The 26,535-nt window shown below is 40.5% G+C and overlaps 1 protein-coding gene across 2 annotated transcripts in view; it reads left to right on the top strand.

Moving 5' to 3' along the window:
• Nucleotides 1–3,537: 3,537 nt before the first annotated feature.
• The window catches only part of LOC138763118 (MAP kinase-activated protein kinase 2-like), a 101,089-nt gene continuing 78,091 nt past the window's right edge, over nucleotides 3,538–26,535 (top strand). Inside the window, exon 1 of one of the 2 annotated variants that reach the window (XR_011357325.1) lies at nucleotides 3,538–3,921. Coding sequence is in view for 1 of the 2 variants with exons in the window: in XM_069936786.1 (XP_069792887.1) it covers nucleotides 3,694–3,921 (228 nt within the window). In the remaining variant the exon portion in view is untranslated. The remainder of the gene's footprint in view (nucleotides 3,922–26,535) is intronic. The other variant, XM_069936786.1, reaches the window with a different exon arrangement.

Raw genomic sequence — 26,535 nt, 5'->3', positions numbered from 1 at the left:
ATTATCATCTTTTGTCTGTTGGTCTGTGATCCTCCCCTGCTCTTTTTTCCCTTCTCCCACAGCTCTTTTATTCAGGCACATGCCTGCTTTAAGCTCATACCTTGAGGAAGGGCTCAGGCCCGAAACGTTGGGTGTATACTTTGTATGGCGCTGCAAGTCCTGTGGAGTTTCTCCATACATTCATGTCTGCAGACTTTTGTATCTTGCCTGAATACCACACAAAGTTTTTCCACTATCTCAGTGCACATGACAATAAACAATTCAGTTCAATGTATTGCAATGCACAAAATAGAGAACCTTTTGCAGTTTTGTGTATTGCACCACAATCACAATGCCTGAAGACTTTCCTGTTTAACTCAGTTCAATGTATGCCAGCTTCCTGGTATGAGAGAGGAAGGATGAGTGGGGAAATCATTCTGTGCTCACCTCCCACTCCCTCAGTAAGGGGACCATGATTGTAATTTATTTTGCTGGTTATGCTTTGGAATATACTTAATTATAAAAGAAATTGGCACGATATCTTTGCTCATTTGTGTTCGTTCTATCAATACAATTTGGCTAAAAATCGAGCTAACTCTTGCAAAAAAAAGCACAGTAGGTTAAAATCAAGGAATTCAGTGCAAATTTCTGTGATCCATTGCACTAATTCAAAGACACCAAAACTGGCGCTGCTCTCTGAATGAATTCATTATGTATGCTAGATTAGATCAATTAATTATTTTGTGGACCTTTATCAAGACCAAAAATTAAGGTGTTTCTTTTGAAATCAAGGTTACTAAAGAAAAAGTTCAATAGCTTTCATTTTATGATCATGAGAATTGGAGCAAAAATAGGCTATTCAGCCCATCAAGTTTGCCCCACCATTTAATCATGATCTGATCCATTCTCCTACTCATCCCCAGTCCCTGGCCTTCTTCCCATCATCTTTGATACCCAAGATAATCAAAAGCATATTAATCACTGCCTTAAATACTCACAATTACTTGGCCACCACAACTGCCTGTGGCAACAAATTCCACAGATTCACCACCTTTTGGCTGAAGAATTTTCTCTGCATCTCTATTCTAAGTGAATGCCCTTCAATCCTGATGTTGTGCCCTCTTGTCCTAGACCCTTTAACCATGGGGAAACAACCTTTCTACATCTACTCTGTTAATGCTTTTCAAGATTTGAAATGTCTCAATGAGATTTCCCCTCAGTCTCCTAATTTCAATGAGTACAGGACAAGAGCCATCAAATATTCCTAAAATGATAACACTTTCATTTCTGGAATCATCTTTGTGAACCTCCTCTGAATCCTTTCTAAAGCAAGCACATCTATTTTTAAATAAGAAGCCTTATAAATCTTCAACATCACATCCTTGCACTTTTATTATATTGTTGAAATGAATCCCAGCATTGCATTTGCCTTCTTAACCACTGATTCAACTTGAAAGTTTTCTTTCAGGGTATCCTGTAAAAGGACTCCTAAATCCCTTTGCATCTGGGAATTTTCAGTGTTCTCCCCATTTAGAAAATTATTTGCCCATTCATTTCTTTTACCAAAGAGCATGTCTGTACATTTTCCAATATTTTACTTTATTTACATCTTCTCTGCCCATTATACTAATCTAAACCCTTCTGCAGCCTCCCTGTTTCCTCAATACTTACCTTCTCCTCCACCCACCTTTGTATCATCTGCAAACATGGCCACAAAGCAATTCATTCCAAAATCTAAATCATTGTTATACCACATAAAAAGAAGCAACCATAACACCAAGCCTTGTAGAACACCACTAGGCCCCAGAGACATCACTCGGGAGCTCAGTTAGGCCCCCAGGGACTGACCCCTTGGGGGCTCGGTCAGGCCCCCGGGGACTGACCACTCGAGAGGGGCTCGGTCACCACCCCAGCGACTGACCGCTCGAGAGGAGCTCAGTCAGCCCCCCGGCGACTGACCACTCGAAAGGGGCTTGGTCAGGTCCCAAGGACTGACCATTTGGGGGAGCTGTCAGATCCCAAGGACTGACCACTCAGGGGGGGCTTGGTCAGGTCCCAAGGACTGACCACTCGGAGGGGGGCTCGGTCAGGTCCCAAGGACTGACCACTCGGAGGGTGGGGGCTCGGTCAGGTCCCAAGGACTGACTACTCGGGGGGGGGGCCTCTGTCAGATCCCAAGGACTGACCACTGGAGTGGGGCTCAGTCAGGTCCCAAGGACTGACCACTCGGAGGGGGGCTCGGTCAGGTCCCAAGGACTGACCACTCGGAGGGGGGGGGCTCGGTCAGGTCCCAAGGACTGACTACTTGGGGGGGGGCCTCTGTCAGGTCCCAAGGACTGACCACTGGAGTGGGGCTCAGTCAGGTCCCAAGGACTGACCATGGGGGGGGGGGCTTGGTCAGGTCCCAAGGACTGACCACTCGGGGGGTGGGGCTCGGTCAGGTCCCAACAACTGACTACTTGGGGGGGGGCTCAGTCAGGTCCCAAGGACTGACTACTCGGAGGGGGGCTCGGTCAGGTCCCAAGGACTGACCACTTGGAGGGGGGGGGCTCGGTCAGGTCCCAAGGACTGACTACTCGGGGGGGGGGCCTCTGTCAGGTCCCAAGGACTGACCACTGGAGTGGGGCTCAGTCAGGTCCCAAGGACTGACCACTGGGGGGGGACTCGGTCAGGCCCCAAGGACTGACCACGGGGGGGGGGCTCGGTCAGGTCCCAAGGACTGACCACTCGGGGGGTGGGGCTCAGTCAGGTCCCAACAACTGACTACTTGGGGGGGGGGCTCAGTCAGGTCCCAAGGACTGACCACTGGAGTGGAGCTCGGTCAGGTCTCAAGGACTGACCACTGGAGTGGAGCTCAGTCAGGTCTCAAGGACTGACCACTGGGGGGGACTCGGTCAGGTCCCAAGGACTGACCACTGGAGTGGGGCTCAGTCAGGTCCCAAGGACTGACCATGGTGGGGGGGCTTGGTCAGGTCCCAAGGACTGACCACTCGGGGGGTGGGGCTCGGTCAGGTCCCAACAACTGACTACTTGGGGGGGGGCTCAGTCAGGTCCCAAGGACTGACTACTCGGAGGGGGGCTCGGTCAGGTCCCAAGGACTGACCACTCGGAGGGGGGGGGCTCGGTCAGGTCCCAAGGACTGACTACTCGGGGGGGGGGGCCTCTGTCAGGTCCCAAGGACTGACCACTGGAGTGGGGCTCAGTCAGGTCCCAAGGACTGACCACTGGGGGGGGACTCGGTCGGGCCCCAAGGACTGACTGCATGAATGACGCTGGGATCAAGAAAGAACCACTTGATTGCCCCTGCCGAGCTTTTACTCCTCTCCGCCTCTTCTTGATCCAACAAGAAGTTTGACAGCAACTTCTTTCCTGGCTGTCTGTTTCCTTGATCGAATGCCAGGAGAAACATTGGAAGTAAGCAATAAGCAGACTCAGCTACTAATTGGTCTGGATTCGCCTCGTCTCCCAACCTTTTGTGCAATCGGTGTGCTCCTCACCCCGAGCGCGCTTCATCTGACGTCTTCAGGAGATCAGCTGATCGCCGAACTCCGAGGCAGAGCGACAGCACCTGCAGCCCAGTCCGAAGCCACGCCTCAGACCGATCCCTCGGCCACTGGAGCGCCGCCCCCTCTTCCTTTCCCTCATGCGCCCACCCCCGACAAGCCGCTGACTCGGCCGCCTGCATCAAGTGTCCCGAACACCTTGCCGTCAGGCATGCTGCACAACGGGAATGATCCAGCCCCGGCGTCGCCCAATAAGTGGAGCAAAGCGGCGGGGGCCGGAGCCCTGAGTCTCCCCGGACATCCGCAACCCCGGCCCGAGATTAAGAAGAATGCCATCACCGACGATTACAGGGTGTCCACGCACGTCTTGGGGCTGGGAGTCAACGGCAAAGTGTTGGAGTGTGTGCACAAGAAAACGGGAGAGAAGTGCGCCCTGAAGGTACCACCGCGTGTGAGGGGGGGCGAGTAGACATCGGCTCGTTTCGGGAGAAAAAAAAGTTCAATGGAACTTTGAAATTAAGACGAGAAGGACGCAAACAAAACCTCCAATTCTCTAAATGCTGGGATTACGGATTATCTGTGGATGCGCTGTACATCCAAACAAGTTTCTTGTCAGTTCCGTGTGTGTCTGAGTTGTCAGGGCAGCCAGCGTCGTTTGTATTGAACTGGGGCCCCATTTTTCAGATGATCGGGAGGTCCCAGGACACGATCCGATGTATCTTGGCCTCGGGCAACAGAGAGAAATAGGATTTCTGACTATTATCACGCTGGCTGCCACTGTTCCCGTTCTCAAGAACGACAATCGAAGCAGTTTGCTTCAGGAAATCAAGAGGTTGCGAAAGGTCTTAGTGTAAATGGAAACGTTTAGGTTTTTTTTATTTTCTGTGGTCTGGTTTCACTTCTTTTGGGGAGAAGCATGGTGATGAGGTGAAGTGACTGGTCCATCCAAGCTTTAAATCTCTGTCAGTATTTCAATTACAGTATCTCTGGGAGAAAGCAACATTTCACTTGTGAATCTGCAGGGATCATCTACTGCATCTGGTGCTACTGCTGTGGTCTATTATTGTGGTCTTTTCTACCTAAATTGGAGAGACTGGGTGTAGACTGGGAGGGGGCTTTGTTGAGCACATCAGTTCTGTCTGTTGCAATAGTGTGGATTTCCCAGTAGGCCACCCATTTCATTTCATTTCCCCATACCATTCCCTTGCTGATGTATCTGTCCATGGTTTCATGCACTACTAGACTGAGACCACAGAATATAAAAAAAACCTAAACGTTTCCATTTACACTAAGACCTTTCACAACCTCTTGACTTCCTGAAGTAAACTGCTTCGATTGTCATTTTTGTGGATGGGAACATGATAATAGTCAGAAATCCTATTTCTGTCTGTTGCCCGAAGCCAAGATACATCGGGTCGTGTCCTGGGACCTCCCGTTCATCTGAAAAATGGGGCCCCAGTTCAATACAAACAACGCTGGCTGCCCTGACAACTCAGACACACACGGAACTGACAAGAAACCCGCAAATTGGAGGAACAACACTTCATTTTCCGAATGGGCACCCTCCAACTGAAGGCATTAATACTGACTTCTCTAGCTTTCGTTAAACTTCCCCCCCACCTCTTCCCCTGTTGCCCCCCCCCATCTCTTCCCCTGTTCCCCCCCCCCTCTCCTTTCGCACAGACATGATAAATTCTCACCTCTCCCCTTATCATATCCAATTAACACCTTTTGTTGGTCTGGATTCCTCCCCCAGTCGGCATTGTCTATATTCTGAGATTTCCTGCTTTTGGCTCATTCTGTTCATTCCTTGAGGAATGGCTCAGGCCTGAAACTTCAGCAATATATCTTTGTCTTTTATGTACACTGAAAGACCGGCTGAGTTCCTTTTCATTTCAGTATATTTTACTACAATCACAGCGTCTGCAGAGTTTTATGTTTCACTCCACTGTTTGCTTCTGCATGGGCCCCCTGAATGGGTTGCATTTGGAAGCTATACATTGTGGTAGAAATAAAACTTGATAACCTTGGTTCAGGGCATCACATAGACCAATTCACTACTGATTCACTAAAATACTCTGAGGTTAAATTGAATAATTGGGAGAGGCACTTAACACTCAAGATGGCAGTGTGGCACTCTCTCCCACATTAATCATTTTAAATCTAAAATTAATATTTTCACTTACAAGCCAAAATTACCAAAGATTACAGAACCAAGTGTGGAGAGTTAATATACAGATCATACAAAGTTAAGAATTTTGGAGCCTGCAAGTCAGCAGATAATTACACAGGTTGAGTCACTCATTCAATATAAACTTGTTCACAATCAGAAGACTGTTTCCTTCACCCTATCTGGTACTTGGCAGAAGGCCAGAACCCAGAGAGGGATCATAATCCTCATCCAGGACTTGGAAGCCTTGACTCCATGAGCATGGCAGTATCAAGCTATTCCTTGAATGTTTTTTTTAATTTAAAATTTAAATTTAATTTAGACGTTCAGCATGGTTACAGCCCTTCCAGCCCATGAGCCCGTGCTGTCCAAATACTCCAATTAACTTACAATACCCATACTTGATGAAGGATGGGAGGAAATTCCAGCTTCATGGGGAATGAGGTATGGATGACAGATGTTAGCATTGCAAATCCTACTTCCTAAAATAAAGCATGACAATAGATGCATAAATTGTGGTAATGGCAACACCATTCTTCTGTTGTACCACAAGGTTACTTTTAGGTAAACTGACTCCTGCTGGCACTCTGAGATGTAACATCTTTTTAAAAATTAGTTTATTTTTTTCCATCATTGCCTCAAAGCTTATATTAAATGCCCAGTCGTGCATTGTGACCAGAGGAAAAAAAAACTTCCCCAAAATCTTTGAGAAAGACTTGTAAAACTAAAGCATGCATTTGAACTGCACAGTGCATACCTGATCAATTATCCCCACTTGCTGCCAAAAAGAATTTTAAAAGGCTGAAAGAATAAATTCAATGTGACTGAAAAATAGTTGCATTTCCCTGCACTTCAGCCTACCCATGAATTATTATTTTCAAGCGTCCTTGAATGTAATATATAATGATTAGATTCTTTAAGCAAAAAAAGTGGGAAGGAGATTTTTTTTCCTGCTCCCAGGCTTGCGTCACTTGTCCAGGCAGCTGGCTGGAGGCCTTTCCCAAGCTGCTTTTAGCTGCACTCTCAGTGAGAGCAAATATAGAATAATTATCTTCCAGTGAATTGAATTTATTTTTAACATCCCCCATTTTTTCTGGTGCTCCCTTTGGCTGTCTGGCTCAAATTTCTGACTCGCAGTGAGAAAATCAGGAATGAAAATGCATATTTTGTCATCACTGAATACAATGTGGGGTCCTGTTGATTTGCTTGTCGTAACTTTACTGAGATAAAACGTGATTTTTGTCCCATTTAGATGGGTTGTTAATGTAAATGAGATACTTGATGTCCAAGGAAGAGTTTACACTGCAACAAGGTGCATGTTTCCATGAGCAGCAAGATAAAATACAGCAATTTAAATAACAAAATAAAGCTCCATGGGAAATTAATTCTTAGTTTTTTTTGCTTCATCATCCTTTAGTTTATTGGAAGCTAACCTGGCAATAGTAACTGCTTGTGTGCGAGTATTTCATCCATCTTTGCAACATATGAAATTGTAGCCCCAGCCAACAATTATGGTGTTACTTGTGTTACTTTTTAGTGAATGGTTTATTGCTGCAAAAACCTAAATATATCAATAGTGAAATATTTTATGGTGGTGTATAACAAACTGGATCACACTTTATCAGGAGCAAATAAAAAGGTCTGTCATGAATCTCAAAAAGTCTGAAAAATGTTGATCGTTAGAACAGGTGATTGGATTTGTGTAGGTGAACAGCTGGCTATAATTACATGCATACCATTGCTGCTAAAATGCCTTTAAGCTGGGGTCCCCAAACCTTTTAGACCATCGACCCTTTCATGGAATACTTGATCCCTCATCGACCCCAAGGCATGGAATCCCAGAGGGGGTGGGGTGGGTGGCGGCGCTGGACGGTGGAGGGATGCACTACCAAAGGTACAAAGAACACATACATCTCTCTTCTGCACTCCATCCGCCCTCCCGTTCACTCTCAACTTATTCAAAGGCAAAAGTCAAATATAAAATAATGGCCCCCAAGGCCCTCTCTCACGAAATGTTGTCCACCATTGCCATAGGGGTTATTTTCTGTAGATCTGCCCCTGCTTTCCACCACAAATGTTCAATGCACCTCCCCCTTCCCAGCGTTATCGATCCCCTTTCAACCCCCTGGCATTTATTGACCCCTTGGATAGTCCTATCAACCCCCAGGGGGTCAATATCAACCACTTTGGAGATCCCTGCTTTAAGCTGAAAGTGAATTTACACCGCATTCAGCTATTATAGTTCTGTTCAATTGTCTTCAGTGTTCTCCATCTCTCTTCAGGTGATGGTACCTGAGGCTGGGGTTCAGTTCCATTTTCATTAGGTATGATCCAGTGACCATTCTGCAAGTGTTTGATCATTCATTGCAGACAGACTGAGCTCTATTCTTGTCCAATGACCAGATGTATACTTTTCTGTAAAGTTTCACATTTTGTCAAGGCCAAACCTGGCAGAATGTATTCCTATACTTTAGCAGGAAATTGTGTTACTTTTTAGTGAATGGTTTATTGCTGCAACAACCTAAATATATCAATAGTGAAATATTTTATTATCTCACATGCAGGATATGACAAAATAGTCTCCCATTCTTATCATGAATTCTGTGTTTGCTCTCTTTAGCAAAGTCCTCACTGAGCTACGTTTCTGTTCCCACGGTCGTGTTGGATAGTTGTAGCTGGTTGTAAGAATAGACTAGAATTCTTCAGTTGATTTTTTTTCTGCAGTGGAGAAAAGCTGCTGGTGTCCATCTCCCACTCTTCAGTGGAGAATCGATCCGGGTGTCTGTCTCCGCTCTACATTGGAGAATCGGTCCAGATGTCTGTCTCCCACTCTGCAGTGGAGTAAAACTTCCTTCATCCTGCTACCTATCATTTTATCCAAAGTCATGACTTTGCAGATGTGTTCTAAATGTAACTGAAAATGAGCAACCACTATTTTTTTCAGTTATTATAGCACTAGGGCAAGGGCTAAACCAGACCTCAGCCATACCTCGACTTACACTTGATTGAGTAACGTCCAACTACAGATACCTGTACATCAGAAGTCACAAAAAGGGCTTGATAAAAATTTAAAATTTATGCCGGAACCGATATTTGTGGGTGTTAGCGGACGTTAAGTCACTTATCACGCATTCAACACATGGGCTCAAAAGCCAAAACAAAGCGATTGCCAGCTGTATAATGGAACACAATATACACATAACTTATAGTACAGTACAAATTTGTAATTGAAATCTATAATATATGTATGTACTTTTTATTGTTATTGTGTTCTTACATTGATGTATTTACTACAAAAAAAACACTACTGCATAACATTTTTCTAGACTTATAGCATACGGTCTCTTGTTTGCATGTTATCTTTTTTAAATTTTATCTGAGCACTGCGCAGTCCCTTCATTCTGCAGCTGCCTTCCCATCATACCACACTTCAGCACCAGTCATTGTAAGTGCAGTACACATACAGCCTTATTATTATTATTATTATTATTATTACCTGTGTATATATATTTTTTATAAATATTGTACAGTGCTTACATTTTATTAACTATGATATTTAGGCATGTGTATAGGTATATATGCATGTGTGTCATGTTTGTTATGTTGTACAATATATTTCATCTATAATGATCAACTTACACCCAAATCGATTTGCATCCCCACTTCCAGAGCGTAACCTAGATGCAAGTCGATGTATGGCTGTAGTTCAATAGCTCTTGCATGAAAATGGTAGAAACTTGCTGCTCAGAATAAGGCAATTCAGCAAATTCATACTGAATGAGGATGCCATGAATGGTCTCCTTTTGTGCCATTGATCCTGTGGCTATGAAGGCCTTGCTGGAATGGCAGTATAACTTTCTAAGAGATTCCACTTTTTGCTTTGTATAAACATCACTGTGAAATGTGAACAAATTTACAGATAAATACACACCACAATTGTCTAATGCAGCAGCTGAAATAGATGTTATTTTCCTTTTTTTTAAAAAAAGTCTGTCTATCCTCTCATCCCCAAAACCAGCTGGTTGATATTGTAGACACATTTGGCAGCACATTGGGTCAGTGAAGGAAGGGTCGATTCAGTCCCTTGGCATTGTGAGCTTTTAACTGTTCATTTTGCAGAATGTATATGTGGCAACCTTGATTGTTTTGTTTGAGGAAGAGGGAAGCATACATTAGATTTAGGAAGCAGGAAACAGGAAGGGTTCATGAGAATTATATGGTCACCTGAAAGGAATGTAAGAAAGAACTTAGGAGAGCTTGAAGGGGACATGAGAAGGCCTTGGTATTTAGGATTAAGGAGAACCCAAGGTTTCTATGCATATGTGAAGAGCAGAGGGATGATGAGAATGAAGGTGGGGCAGCTTAAAGATAAAGGAGGCAACATGTGCCTAGAGGCAGAGGAGGTTGGAGAGGTCCTAAATGAATACTTTGCTTCAGTATTCACCAGAGAAAAGGACCTTGATCAGGATGAGGTCGGAATTGAACAGGCTTGTGTGCTGGGCAATGTGGACATTAAGGAATAGGAAGTGTGGAATCTTCTTAAACACATTTAGATTGATAAGTCCTCTGGGCTGGACACAATATACCCCAGGCTGCTGTGGGAAAAGATGGTAAAAATAGCTGGGGCATTGGTGATGATCTTTGAGCCCTCTTTGGCCATAGGAAAGGTGCTGGAGGATTGGAGAATGGCATATATGGACTTCTTGTTTAAAAAAGGTAATAGGGAGAATCCTGGGAACTATAGATTGTTGAGTCTTATGTCACTGGTCCACAAACTATTGGAGAGGATTCTTAAGAATAGGATATATGAGCATTTGGAAAAGTACAGTTTACTCAAGGATAGTCAACATGACTTTGTAAAGGGAAGGTTATGCCTCACGAGCCTAACTGAGTTTTTTGAGGAGGTAACAGAAGAAATTGATGAAGGTAGGGTGGTTGTTGTATACAGATTGTAGTAAGGCGTTTGACAAGGTGCCCCATGAGAGACTAATTCAGAAAGTCAAGAGGTAGGTATAGGATCCATGGAACCTTGGCTGTGTGGATTAAAAATTGGCTTGTAGGTAGAAAGCAGATAGTAGTAGTAGATGGAAAGTATTCTGCCTGGAGGTCAGTGACTAGTAGAGGTTTGTAGGGATCTGTTCTGTGACCCCTGCTCTTTGTGATTTTTATAAATGACCTGGATGTAGAAGCAGAAGATAGATCAGTAAGTTTGGATGATATGAAGGTGGAGGCATTGTGGATAGTGCTGAAGGTTGTCATAGGTTACAAAATTATATGGATAGGGTGCAGAATTGGGTGGAAATGTGGCAGATGGAGTTCAATCTGGGGGAGTGTAAGGTGATGCATTTTGGAAGGTAAAATCTAAAGGCTATGTACAGGGTTAATGGTCGGATACTTAACAGTGTGGAAGAACAGAGGGACCTTGGGTTCCAAGTTCATACATCTCTCATGGTTGCTGTGCAGGTTGATAGGATATTTAAGAAGGCCTATAGGATGCTGGGCTTTATTAAAAGGTGGATTGAGTTCAAGAGTTGAAGTCATGTTGCAACTCTACAAATTTCTGGTGAAACCACACTTAGAGTTTGGTGTTCAGTTCTGGTCACCTCATTATAGGAAGGATGTAGAGGGTGCAGAGGAGATTTAACCAGGATCTTGCCTGGATTGAAAAATAAGTCTTATGAGACAAGGGTAGCAGAGCTGAACTTTTCTCTTTGGTGAGGTCTGCATGATTCTCAGAGGCATAGATAAGGAAGACAGTCAGCACCTTTTTACCCAGGGCAGGAATAGAAAACTCCTGGTGACATCCCTACAAAACGAAAGGAGTTTATGGGAGACATCAGTGGCATGTTGTTTTTTTTTAAAGACAGAGTTGAAGGTGCTTGGAATCCCTTGCCAGGGATGGTGATGGAGGCTGAAACATTAGGGGCATTTAAGAGACTCTTAGACAGGCACATGGATGGAATAAAAAATAGAGGGTAATGAGGCAGGAAGGGTTTAGTACTTTTTTTTGGTAGAATATATGGATCGGCACAACATTGAGGGCTGAGGCGTCTGTACTGTGCTATAATGGTCTATGCTCTAATCTTAATGCATCAATAAATCTGTGGTATTGGCTTCATCTATTTCTGATTTAGGGCATTCAGCAGTTGGCTGTGACATCTATGCCCACACACCTGACAGGGCACAGAATAGGTAAACAATTTGATAGTTTCCCTCATAATTAATATTCTTGATATTTAGAGGTTTCATCTGAAACAATGCAAACTCTTTACTGATGGGACAAACAACATTTGCAACTTAAGTTGCAGCTTGAGGGTAAAGAGGACAAGCTGCAGAGGTATCATTCATCTGCATTAAGGAAAGAATGAAGCTTGGCAAAGGCAACATCACTATTTTAGTATTTTCACATCATTTTCTCTAGTGCTGAATGGAATCAGATGTACCCATTTTTCAAATCTGTGGAATAAAGTTGATTTATAATTGGAACCAAATCTTCCCATGTTAACTTCTCATGTTAACTTGGGGATATTCAGAACGTTGGAAAAAATACTCAGACTAAACACTTGGACAGACCATTCTTTTGGCAAAGGGTGAAAACAGAAAGGTAAAATTTGTGATTTAAAAAAAAAACAAATCTGGGTGATGATCTTCCATCAGAACTTCAAATTATACCTTAGTCAAGTTTTTTGTCATCTGATTGCACAAGTACAACATGACAAAACAGGGTTCTTCGGTCCTTGGTGAAAAACACGCAGACACGATCTAGATATAACATGCATATAGGGAGACAATGCATAATGCAGACTAGAGTTCATATATGTAAATAAATAAATATATTTTCAGAAATATGAGTATTTGAGCAGGCAGTGCAAGGTCATCCATGAGGTGCCAGAGTGCTCTCTTGGCTTGCACATCCTGTGCCTTGGCTTCACACTTGGTCACTCCTTAAGCACAGAGCCCAGATGCCCATCGCCGTGCTATCCTGTGGTGAGGCAGGAGGCAGACTGGCAGCTCTACATCTCGTGTACCCGGAGCGGCCCATTTTTCTGGGCTGTCATCTGACACCAGGATGCTGTTCTTGCTCGCATTCTCTTTAAACGGGTGCCACAAGCACCTGCGTTGGTTCCCTGTAACGGTAGCCAGGAAGAGTCGGGACTGAAAGTTGGCCAATTAGTGATTTTAAATAAAAGCTCCTGAAGCTCCCCACCATGAGGTATTTATTTCTGTTAATGGGAGGGCTGGGGCGACGGTGTCATTGTAGAGTGGAAACAAAATATATACAATATTTTTTTCTAGTGTTTGATCTGTGACACTTATAAACTGAAACAGTGAACTGTAACTCCAATTCCCTGAGTGTGATTAAAGACATTATTACTACAGCTCAGGATGATTAAAAATGACAAAAAGAAAACAAAGGGATCATTACAAAATTGCATGAGGAATGCATGTAACAAAAGATATGATTGAGTATCCAATTTTGAGATTTAAGTTTCCATGAGAATAGCTCTTGCCTGAATTGCTGAGAGTTCTTTGAATAATAAGTGACAAGTGTTCCTTGCTGGTTAAACAAGCTGGTGTGATGGCTGAAATCAGTGATGGAATCACAGGAGTCTGTGTTGATGAGCATTTCATAGACCCTCACATTGAGAAGAGGAGGAAAATTTAAAAGGGATTGATGACACATTTTACATCGAGTGAAAGAATAAACTTTTGACCCCATATTGTCTGAGTGATGGAGGTTCCAGTTTCTTAAATAACTTAAGGCATTCAGTCACAGAATTTATCAATGTCTGCTTCAAGTACTATCCTTTACTCAGACAAAATTGGGTTGATAGCAAACATGTTGGTGATGTAAAATCCCTCCTTAAAATAGCATCCATAATTTCACTCACAAAGATATCAGCCAAGCACTATATTTTTGAAGTGGTGAATTTCTTATACAGACATGTTTAGTTAGAACCATCACTCAAATGGGCAAGGTACTCACTGTTCATTGCTCTATATCCAATGGGAGTCATGGGGAGCTGCTGTCGATATACACCGCTCCACCTTGCATTAGAAGGACTGGCTTATACTCTGTGACCCTGCCAAGCAAGTACAATGTCTTCTTCACAGTCCTGATCATGGTCTCCCATATTCCAATTTTCCACCACTTTATTTTCCACACAGTTTGTCAAAGAAGGAGGATGATGAACAAGTTTTCATCCAGCACACAGAATCTTTAACCCACTACCATCAAGAAGATGGTACAGGAGTAGCAAAATCAAGACTACCAGGCTTTTTCCCGCAGTCTGTGAGACTGATGGGCAGTATCCTGTAAATGCGTAAATCATCCCAAATATTTATATATATTTTGATTATTTATGTGACCATTATGTACTTTGAATAGTTTTCTGTCTGTGCACCGTGGTCTGGAGAGAGACTCTCTTGTCAGATTGTTTTTACAAATCAGGTGATAATAAACTTGATCTTAAAATGGTGGTATTACATAGAGCCATCACTCAAACCAATGCATTCCTCAAAACAAAATGCAGCTTGAATTTAACATTCTGACCTCCTTCCTGAGGAGAATAAATGCTGCACCATTTCCTGCTCAGCATGCTCCCTTTATGTTAATTGTAAACCTTCTGTTGCTCCTCCAGTATACAGTATAAAGAAAGAAGGTAGCCTTTTCTGCAGTTTGTTGCAATTTCAGATCAGGAAAATAAAGCACCAAAGAAACCTCCTTGTAGGTTATTGGTTAATAGGAGATGGTCAAATAAAAATTGTACTCTGACCTTCTGTGATAAAATTTGAAGATTAGGGTAGAGGTTTTGTTCTAATGAATGTGTTTGACAAGTTGAACCCCTGTAGTAACTGCAGCCCCAGTTTCAGTGGAAAAAATGTTTACTTGATCCTCGTCCTCCCCTCTGCGTTAATGTCCTTAAGTTTGCTGACAAAGCACAATGTTAGCAGTTTTCCAATGTAAAGAAAATATTATTTCATTAGAAATATTGAATGGATGTTAATGTGAAGGAGAGGATGAGGATGAGGAACCATGCACCTGACCACATTGATGGGACATAGTTGGAGGGGTTAGTACCTTCAAGTTCCTGGGGTCTACTTTCTGAGCCTGAAGTGATTGGCACATGACTAAATACTTGATCAAACTTCTACAGATGCACAGTGGAAAATGTATTGTCTGTATACTTTTGGTAATTTGAATGCCCAGGAATGCAAAAGGGTCTAGAAGGTAACAAACATAGCCAGGTCAACACAGGTTCTGATCTCCCATCCTTTGAAGACTTAACCACAGAAGGCAGCCAACATCATCAAGGATCCTCATGACCTTGGTCAGAACATCTTTTCACTGCTACCTTCGGTCAGAAGGTACAACAACCTAGCTTCTCTAGGTTGAAGAATCCTTTCTTTCCACAGCAATCAAGCTCTTGAACCTTCCCTTGGTACATTAATCATGGACTGCTCTGACCACTTAAAAAGGATTGTCCACACTGTTGCACTATGATAACTGTGAATATTAATCATCTATCTATCTTTTGTATTTATGTTCTCTTTAATTCAATTAAGTATACTATTGTAGTTGTATTTTTTAATGAAGTACCTGTTTGGCTGCAGGAAGTAAGAATTTTGATGCATATGTACATTATACAATGTGTATGACAATAAATATTATTTAGTGTGTAGTGCCAAGGCAGTTATTGCTGCTCTATCAGGTCCTCCATCAGCCAGCTCCCCACCATGACTACCAGCCCCGCCACATCTCCATCGGGCACACAAAACTCAAAACGGTCAACCAGTTTACCTATCTCGGCTGCACCATTTCATTAGATGCAAGGATCGACAACGAGATAGACAACAGACTCTCCAAGGCAAATAGCGCCTTTGGAAGACTACACAAAAGAGTCTGGAAAAACAACCAACTGAAAAACCTCACAAAGATTAGCGTATACAGAGCCATTGTCATACCCACACTCCTGTTCGGCTCCGAATCATGGGTCCTCTACCAGCATCACCTACGGCTCCTAGAACGCTTCCACCAGCGTTGTCTCCGCTCCATCCTCAACATCCATTGGAGCGCTTTCATCCCTAACGTCGAAGTACTCGAGATGGCAGAGGCCGACAGCATCGAGTCCACGCTGCTGAAGATCCAGCTGGGCTGGGTGGGTCACGTCTCCAGAATGGAGGACCATCGCCTTCCCAAGATCGTGTTATATGGCGAGCTCTCCACTGGCCACCGTGACAGAGGTGCACCAAAGAAGAGGTACAAGGACTGCCTAAAGAAATCTCTTGGTGCCTGCCACATTGACCACCTCCAGTGGGCTGATATCGCCTCAAACCGTGCACCTTGGCGCCTCACAGTTCAGCGGGCAGTAACCTCCTTTGAAGAAGACTGCAGAGCCCACCTCACTGACAAAAGACAAAGGAGGAAAAACCCAACACCCAACCCCAACCAACCAATTTTCCCCTGCAACCACTGCAACCGTGTCTGCCTGTCCCACATCGGACTTATCAGCCACAATCGAGCCTGCAGCTGACGTGGACTTTTACCCCCTCCATAAATCTTCGTCCGCGAAGCCAAGCCAAAGAAAAAGAAAGATCAGGAGACTGAGTTTGATAATTAGGTGATGTCTGTGGACATTTTCTTTGTGGGTTTTGGCTGCTGTACTAGTTTCCATCCTGTAGACATGCCAGTAAGTTGATTGACAACAATCAAGTGGAAGGGTATGTGAGAAAAGAATGTTTTAGACCTAGAGGGGAACCAGAAGAGTAGAGGATGGGACTAACAGGATTGTTGCACCGTGAGCCAGCTCAGACTCGGCGCGCTAAGTGGTGACCTGCATTTTTTAGTGAGTGTGCAGGAGATGTACGGCAATTCTGAATGGAGAATAACTGTATAAGGAAGCGGCCAGCATCCAGGCAGGAGCAATTGTTAAAGAGGAAGGTTATCATGGATAAGATCTTCAACATTATCTACATTCAGTCTGCATCCTAATCATTTTGCAAGGAAGTCAGTATGATTGCTTGGGTCTGGTACCAGATGGCGCGGCACATGTAATAGGAAGCCTCTGCAAGTCTCATTAGTATCCTACAGAGAGGATCCAGTTTCTCGTGTCATTGAAGTCATTCCTGCAGCATTGAATGGGTTCAGCAGACAGATCCAAGCATATTTTGCAGGAATGTCAGTCTGACTCTTGGGATTTATAGAAAATAGCCCTCCATAGTTAGATTGCCAGATATTACTTGTTCTTTTTCAAAATTTATTTATAGTATCTCCATACATTCATTTCAAATTGACTTAGTATAATATTACATAATAGATACTAAATAATTTTCTAATTTTCACCCCCCCCCGCACCTCCCCTAACCCCTTAGGAACCACCTTGTGGTGCTTAATTCCCAAAAACCCAGATGGGTGTGGTATAAACCACAAGTGGCATATGACTTTCGGGAGCAGAAGTACCACCCCCCCCCCCCCCCCCCCCCACAGGCAGACAAAATACACGTATAAACCGAAAAATCATCATTTCTTATATCCATAAAACCCCGGTCCATCAATTTAACCAATCTTATTCATAAACTTTTTTTTGAAAATCCAAACTTGATATTAAATTTTGCACCCTTTCCACCCTCCCAACACTGAGTTAAACATTGTTTACAATCTATAAAAGTTTTTTTTTTTAATTTTTTTTTCAAGTCTTCCTGAATTTCATCCACTGAATTAAAACACCTCTGAACATCCCAGTTCAACACCGAATCTTCCATTCTTCTCAGTCTCAAGTTGAATTTGTAGCTTACTTTCAAAAAAAGTTTTTTTCAAATCTTTTAAAATTTTCTTGAACATAATTCCTTTGGTCTTGATCTTCTAAAGCATCAATGTTATTCATAAGTTCTTTCTTCTGTGTTTCCCAATTTAATACCAAATTTTCCACTTTGTCAATCTTCTCAATGTTAAGTTGAAATTATTGTTTATTTTCAAGAAAAACTTATTCAAAATTTTTAACTCTTCTTGGTCATTGCTCCTTCGACTTTAATTTTATAAATCATCAATCTTGTTCATAGTTTCTTTCTACTGAATTTCCAAATTTAATAATAAAGTTTCTGTTTTTTCTCAATATTAAACTGATCTTGTTGTTTAGTTTAAAAAAAACCTTTTCAAAACTATTAAAATCTGTTTGCAATGTATGCATACTCACAGATAATAAATTCACTCTTCCAATATTCCATCCAAAAAAAATCACTAATAAACCTTATTGCAGGTCAAGGAGTTCCATATATATGTTTATCTTCAGAAAATATTTCAAATATTTCAAATCAACATTCGTCGCCATCTTTCAAAAAGGAGTCCGAAATCAACTTTAATAAGTTCTGTTCTTGAGAAAATTCCAGCACCAACTCCGGCTCTGTCTGGGCAAATAGGTCAAATTTCTTCCAAAGTCAAAGAATGTAATTTTGTTCTGTATTTATAGATAATAAATTCATCCTTCCGATATTCCATCCAAAAAAAATCACTAATAAACTTTAATGTTATCTGGATTTTTAAAACTCACGGGCAACCAATGCCAATTACTGCAATTTATCTTCATAAAACATTTCAAATCAATATTCATCACCATCTTTCAGAGGGGTGTCCAAGACCAGCTTATCCGACAGTCCAATTAATGAGCTCCGTTCTTAAGAAAATTCCAGCCTTGACTCCGTGGTTCTGTCTGGGCAAGTAGGCCAAGTTTCTTCCAAAGTCGGAGAGTGTAGTTTTGTTCTGTATTTGAACTCTATTTTCCTTAATCTTTGTTGCCATTTTAAACATCTTTCAGAGGGGTGTCCAAGGCCAGCTTATCCGACAGTCCAATTAATGAGCTCCGTTCTTAAGAAAATTCCAGCCTTGACTCCGTGGTTCTGTCTGGGCAAGTAGGCCGAGTTTCTTCCAAAGTCGGAGAGTGTAGTTTTGTTCTGTATTTGAACTCTATTTTCCTTAATCTTTGTTGCCATTTTAAACATCTTTCAGAGGGGTGTCCAAGGCCAGCTTATCCGACAGTCCAATTAATGAGCTCCGTTCTGAAGAAAATTCCAGCCTTGACTCCGTGGTTCTGTCTGGGCAAGTAGGCCGAGTTTCTTCCAAAGTCGGAGAGTGTAGTTTTGTTCTGTATTTGAACTCTATTTTCCTTAATCTTTGTTGCCATTTTAAACATCTTTCAGAGGGGTGTCCAAGGCCAGCTTATCCGACAGTCCAATTAATGAGCTCCGTTCTTAAGAAAATTCCAGCCTTGACTCCGTGGTTCTGTCTGGGCAAGTAGGCCGAGTTTCTTTCAAAGTCGGAGAGTGTAGTTTTGTTCTGTATTTGAACTCTATTTTCCTTAATCTTTGTTGCCATTTTAAACTAAAAACAATTGATAAACAAAACAAAGACTTTTAACAGAAAAGAAATATTCTTAAAACGGGTATTTATATAACTGCCTGGGGGAGACCGGGAATGCACGTCCGCCCCCTACGCCATCTTGCCACGCCCCCCAGATATTACTTGTTCCATGTAATATCTAACTTCCTCTTTCCCCAACTTTCTCTCTCTCCTTTATATTTGGTCAAGATCTATGCCAGAGCTTCAAGTTCAGGATAATTATCACCTTACTGTAAACATACAAGCAGTATTTCTCCAGGCCACGGTGCACAAACATACACACAATAATCATATATATATACAAGAGGAAATAATAGAAAATTAATATATATAAATATTTTGGTATAATTTACTCACTTCATTTATGAGGCCTAAGGTTACAGGATTCTGTGAATCCATCTCACAGCCTGTAGGAAGAAACTATTTCCTGGCCTAGCAGCCCTGATTTTGATACTCCTGTACGTCCTTCCTGACAGTAGTAGGTCAAAGATGCTCTGTGATGGGTGGTAGAGGTCCTCAATAATTTCAGGACTACTTTCAGGACTACTGTTACCTGTTCAGAGGAGTTTTGTGAGGGTTTCCATGTCATTTTCAATTCTAATCCCTCACTTCTCTGTACCTTGGGCTCTGATTTAGTTTGTCCATGTGATTCCATGTCTTAGTGTTTCAGCTGCTTGGCATATGGCAAATGCAAGGTCATCCACTTTAGAAGGAAAAGTAGAAGATAATCATTTAAATTGTGAAAGATTGCAGCATGCTGTGATGCAGAGGACTTGGAAGGATATTGTAAAAAATTGGTTTGCGGATGTGCAGGTAATTGAGAAGGCAAATAGACTGTGTGACTCCAGACCCAGCAATGCAGTTGACTCATTAACTGTCCCTTGAAGCGGCCCAGCAAGGCACTCTATTCAAAGGACAGGCAATGAATGCTGGCCTTGATTGCAATACCAAAACAGAAAGAAGAATAAAAAAAGAAATACATTTGTACAGAAAGCTTATGAGGGTGTAAATGTTGTGCCTCATAGAAATGATTTTGCAAACCCATGTTAGAAGGATACCACTGAACCATTTCACAAGGTGTCATTTTATTTTTTAAGTCAAGCCGGCTTTCTCTTCCATGGATGGGCAGGCACTTAAATTGCTAATTAAGAACCTTGTTTCTACATATTATATGGCCTTAAAATAGTAACTTGTCATTATACACAAGATAACCTGACTAATATCTGAGAAAGCAAGAAAAAACTGCCTTCAACTAATTGGGATTTATGTCTGTTATAAAGGAGCAGTCATTAATTACAAGCAATCCAATGAGTTTTTATCTCATAGTGTTACTATAACTTTAGTTCAAAAATAGTAGCACTTTACAATCGAAGCTTTAATGATATATCTGATACTTAAACTTTCGTTATGCTTATTTTTTAAAAAGAGCTATGATTGGAGGAGCTGGTCAAGCAAAACAATTTTAGCCATTAATGAGCCTCAGAAAAGATTTCAATCACTCTGTAAAACACATTCTCAGATTATGAAATTTCACTGGTGACATGAAGACCCTTCCTTGTTTCTGCATATTGTAATTTGAGGAGGTTGCATTGCCACTTCCTTGAAAGTTTAGGTGGAGATCACTGATAAGGTATCCAAATGCCTCTTTTACCCCTTGACATAAATGTGGGGTGGGAGAGACCACAGCAAGCTCTGTTATTACTGGCACTTTGCTACCAATAACATTAATGCCAGCTCCATCTTAACCAACTGATAGCAGTTAGCAGAAAAAGTCTTATCACATTTTTCCTTCTCATAGAATGTGGTGATGGATTAAATATTCCTGTCCATTCCCCATCTGACAGCACATTAATGCCTCTGTAGCTGTGTCTGCAGCCATGTTGAGTTATTGTCCAGAAAAATGTGTGAATTGAAAGTTTAAAAAAAAAATTGCTGATGCTTGAAGTCTGAAACTGAAACATAACAGAGTAGATTAGGCAGTCTCTGTGGAAAGAGAAACAGAATCAACATTTCAGGTGTAAGACCTGTGTTGGGACTGGGAGAGAAGAGATTATGTTGTGTGTAGGGGTACCAGGACCCCCTGTTCAAATTTAAATTCAAATTATTTCTAATTTTTATATACATATATACATTGACATAAATTAATACTACTACATGGGAAAAACTTAAATACTAAAAACACAGGTAACATGGTCACCTGGATTAAATTAAAAATTTATTCAGGTTAACTTTACGCAGGCGAGACCCTCTTAATAAAATATTCATTTCTTATCCAATTAAAATATGTATTTAAATTACATACCTTTAATTATATTTCACTGGTGACTTGGTTCTCCTTAACTGGTCCTTGTTTGGCAGAACTTGCTTATAAAATTTCTTGCACTGACAGTCTATGTTTCATTTATATTGGAAAATTAGCTTCTGCTGTGGTCACATCCAACTTATTTTGTTCTTTTGTCCATTGACTATTCATTAACGAGAAAACATGCTCAACATTAGCATTATGAGCCGGTATGCTAAAGATGTATTGGCATAAAATTAACAACTCTGAGAATTGCTCTTTAAATTTAATTTGTTGAGGCACAGAATACCATCTTTCATAGCATAACTACAGAAGTTTGTTCTTAGAAAACAGACAATAACATGTTTCCTTTGGTAAGGCAATACCTTTACTACTTTTTTCTAATGGGAGTGGCGAGATTTCAACACTGAGTATATCACTGTACTAAGTGCTCTCGAACATCCAATCAAAACATGCTCACACGTCTGAGGTTTTTATATTATTTTAGCAATTAAATACATTAGTCAGTAACCACAAAGTTCAGCTGCACCACGTGGACTTCTTTCCTTATGCAGCTACTTCCATCTGACAAGCAGTTTTGATTCCATTCACTCTAACGAACTCTCTCAACAACTTTTAGGAAATGTTTATCCATTGGGGTTACTGCAAACAATTTCCTTACTGACCTACCTAGTAGGTAGCATACAGTACGATTACCATACAAAAGATTGTGTCTGGAAAAATAAGTAATGTTGTAAAGGATTATAGTCCATAGTGGATAAATAATAACGTAGGTTGGTGTGGTGCTGCTCCGCCAATCCTTCTGCAGTCAAGGTATTGAATCCACCTCGGATTTTCTTCCACCTTCACAGTCGTGGATGGTGAGAGTAGGACTTAGAAGGATCAATTTCAGCGATTTCCCAACTTCTTAAGATCCCAATTTTGTATCAACACTTAATCCCCGGGTTGTAACGGATGTTCCTCTATTCCTTCAGGCAGCAGTTTCTGTGTTTCCTTCACCTGTGAATGTAATGCTGACAATACATTGGTTAGTTGCTGGACATAGGTAAACATTTTATCATTGAGGGCATGTAAGTCTAGAGTTCCCTTGCATGATTTGCTAACTGCCCCCCACCCAAAGGTGTGTGCAGTGGTTTCTTGTAAACAATTTCAGATGGGGAACAGGTTAGTCACGTTATGTTTTTTTAAATAATTCTTTATTTTTCACACTGTGAACCATATCAACCAAAATATATACAAATGTTTCTCATTAAATATACACAATGGCATTTTCTCCCTCTTTCCCCGCCCCCCCACCCTCCCTCACCCCTTCCCAGTCCCCTCCCAAACCAATAAACATTCAACATATACGATACAATAAAACCATTAAACAATGTCATCACACAATGAAAAATAAGCAAGAAAAATGTGTCATCTACCTTACTGGATCAAGTCGTTTTGTCATTTTAGAGGGTGGAGGTCCGAGACAAGCCCTCTCTGTTATGTTCCATGTATGGTTCCCAAATTTTTTCAAATATTATGACTTTATTTTTTTTTAATTATATGTTATTTTTTCCAATGGAATACATTTATTCATTTCCATGTACCATTGCTGTATTCTCAGGGTCTCTTCCATTTTCCAAGTTGACATTATACATTTTTTTGCTACTGCTAAGGCTATCATAATGAATCTTTTTTGCGCTTTATCCCATTTGAGGGCCTAATTCCTTACCTCTTGTATTACCTAGAAGAAAGATCTCTGGGGTTTTTTTTTAATGTTATATAACCATATAAATGTTTACGGCGTGGAAACAGGCCATGTCGGCCCTTCAAGTCCACACTGGTTCACTTGAACAATGCAACAGATTCACTTCTTCCTGTAAAGTGGAAAATCTTAATGAAGTTAATTCTCAGAAATTGGATTCGGAGTCTGCAATCGAATCTTTAACCCGAATTTTCTCTTTTAGAATGTCAATGAGACTTTAAAGCAATTCCTTCATATTCTGCAAGTATGCAAGTAAAATTAACAATCCTCCATGCTCCTGAAATAAAAATGGAAAATGCATAGCAGGTCAGGCAACATCAGCGGAGAGAGAAAAATAGAATTAATGTTTCAGTTATAGACCCTTTGTCAGAATTAGGAAAAAGAAAACAAGCTAAGTTGGTGTGAAGTTGGGGCAAGAATAGGAGATGGATGGGGTTTTAATGATAATTATTTTGTGTTGGCTTGTTTTACAGATCTGGGAAGCTGCTCAAAGTTAGACTTTGATGATATAATGGGTTTATTGTCATAGACATTGTATTTTTTTGTGATTTTATTTAATATCGGATTTAGATCTTCCCAAAACATTTTCACTTTCGTACATGCCCAAATTGCATGTACTGTTGTTCCCATTTCCTTCTTACAGCGAAAACATCTATCTGATAATGTTGGATCCCATTCTTTTAACTTTTGAGGCGTGATATATAACCTTTGTAACCAATTATACTGTATCATGCGTAACCTTGTGTTTATTATATTCTTCATAGTTCCAGAACATAACTTTTCCCATGTTTTATTTTTTATCTTGATGTTTAAATCCTTTTCCCACTTTTGTTTAGGTTTATAGCTTATTTCATAATTTTCCTTCTTTTGCAGGTTAATGTACATGTTTGTTATAAATCTTTTAATTATCATTGTGTCTGTAATCATATATTCAAAGCAGCTTCCTTCTGGTAATCTCAGTCTGTTTCTCAATTTATCCTTTAAATAAGCTTTCAGTTGATGATATGCAAACATTGTACCATGAGTTATTCCATATTTGTACTTCAACTGTTCAAATGTTAATAAATTATTTCCCAAAAAACAATTTTCTATTCTTTTGATTCCTTTTCTCTCCCATTCTCTAAAGGAAAGGTTATCTATTGTAAAAGGGATTAATGGGTTTTGTGTCAATAACAATTTTGGTATTTGGTCATTCATTTTTTTTCCTTTCTAAGTGGATCTTCTTCCATATATTAAGTAAATGATGCAATACTGGTGAGCTTTTATATTGGACCAGCTTTTCATCCCACTTATAAAGTATATGTATATTTTACTCTAGTCTGGTTTTTCCCTTGTCTGGTAAAAATCTGATAAATACCTTAATTGTACTGCTCGATAATAATAATTTTTAAAGTTTGGTAACTGCAAACCACCTTGGTTGTACCTCTCTGTTAATTTATCTAACGCTATTCTCGGTTTCCCCCCCTTTCCACAAAAATTTCCTTATTATTCTCTTTAGTTCATTAAAGAATTTCTCTGTTAAGGGAATTGGCAATGATTGAAATAAGTGTTGTATCCTTGGGAACACATTCATTTTAATGCAATTCACCCTCCCTATCAACGTTAGCGGTAAATCTTTCCAATGTTCTAAGTCTTCCTGCAATTTCTTTATTAGTGGCTGATAATTTAGTTTGTACAGGTGGCTTAAGTTATTATCTAACCTAATACCTAGGCATCGGATTGCTTGTGTTTGCCATTTAAATGGTGATTCTTTTTAAAATTCTGTATAATCCGCATTACTCATTGGCATCACTTCACTTTTATTTGCGTTGATCTTGTACTGCAATATTTCTCTATACTCCTTCAATTTCTTATGTAATTCTTTTACCTCTGGTTCTGTTAGGTATACTATGATGTCATCTGAAAATAAACTGATTTTATACTCCTTTATTTTTATCCCTTTTATTTTCTGTTCTTATCAGTTCTGCCAATGGTTCCATTGCTAAAACAAACAATGAGGGAGATAATGGACATCCCTGTCTAGTTGACCTACTTAATTTAAATTGGTTTGATACATATCCATTTACTGTTACCTTCGCCAATGGTCCATTATATAATGCTTTAATCCAATTAATATATTTTTCTGGTAGATTGAACCTCTGTAATACTTTGAATAAATAATTCCATTCTACCCTGTCAAAGGCTTTCTCTGCATCTAAAGCAACAGCCACTGTTGGCTTCTTATTTCCTTGAACTGCATGAATTAGATTAATAGGTTTACAGACATTATCCGCAGTTCGTCTTTTCTTAATAAATTCAGTTTGATCTTGTTTTACTATTTTTGGTACACAATCGGCCAATCTGTATGCTAATAATTTTGCTATTATCTTATTATCTGAATTAAGTAGAGATATTGGTCTATATGATGCTGGTGTTAATGGATCCTTCCCCGTCTTTGGTATTACTGTAATTATTGCTGTCTTACATGAACCTGGCAAGTTTTGTGTTTCTTCTATCTGGTTCATTACTTCTAGGAGAGGAGGAATTAATAACTCTTTAAATGTTTTATAGAATTCTATTGGGAATCCATCCTCTCCAGGCATTTTATTTTTTGCCAGCTTTTTAAATATATCCTGTACTTCCTCTATTTTAAATGGTTTTATCAGTTTGTTTTGTTCCTCTTCTTGCAATTTTGGGAATTCAATTTTAGCTAAAAATTCTTCTATTTTATCATCTTTCCCCTCATTCTCAGTTTGGTATAATTGTTCATAAAATTCCTTAAAGTTTTCATTAATCTCTATTGGGTTATATGTAATTTGTTTGTCCTTTTTCCTTGATGCCAATACAGTTCTTTTAGCTTGTTCTGTTTTAAGTTGCCAGGCTAATATTTTGTGTTTTTTCTCCCAGTTCCTAATACTTTTGCTTTATTTTTATTATGTTCTTCTCTACCTTGTACGTTTGTAATGTTTCATATTTTATTTTTTTGTCCGCCAATTCTCTCCTTTTCATTATACCCTCCTTTTTTACTAGATCCTTTTCTCTACTTACTATCTCCTTTTCCAACTGCTCTATTTCCCGATTGTAATCCTTTTTCATCTTAGTCACATAACTTATTATCTGCCCTCTAATGAAGGCTTTCATTGCATCCAATAATATAAATTTGTCTTTCACTATTCCGTATTTATTTCAAAATATGTTTTAATTTGGTGTTCAATAAACTCTCTAAATTCCTGCCTTTTAAGTAGCATGGAGTTTAACCTCCCTCTATATGTTCTTGGTGGGATGTCTTCCAGTTCTATTGCTAATAACAGGGGTGAATGATCAGATAGTAATCTAGCTTTATATTCAGTTTGCCTAACTCTCCCTTGAATATGGGCCAACATCAAAAACATATCAATCCTTGAGTATGTTTTATGCCTATTTGAATAATATGAGTATTCATTCTCTCTTAAGTGCTGCCTCCTC

The sequence above is a fragment of the Narcine bancroftii genome, chromosome 5, assembly GCF_036971445.1.
Source record: "Narcine bancroftii isolate sNarBan1 chromosome 5, sNarBan1.hap1, whole genome shotgun sequence".
NCBI classification, from domain to species: Eukaryota; Metazoa; Chordata; class Chondrichthyes; order Torpediniformes; family Narcinidae; genus Narcine; species Narcine bancroftii.
Note: the sequence above shows the minus strand (reverse complement) of the source record. Positions and strands in the feature narration are given on the sequence as shown.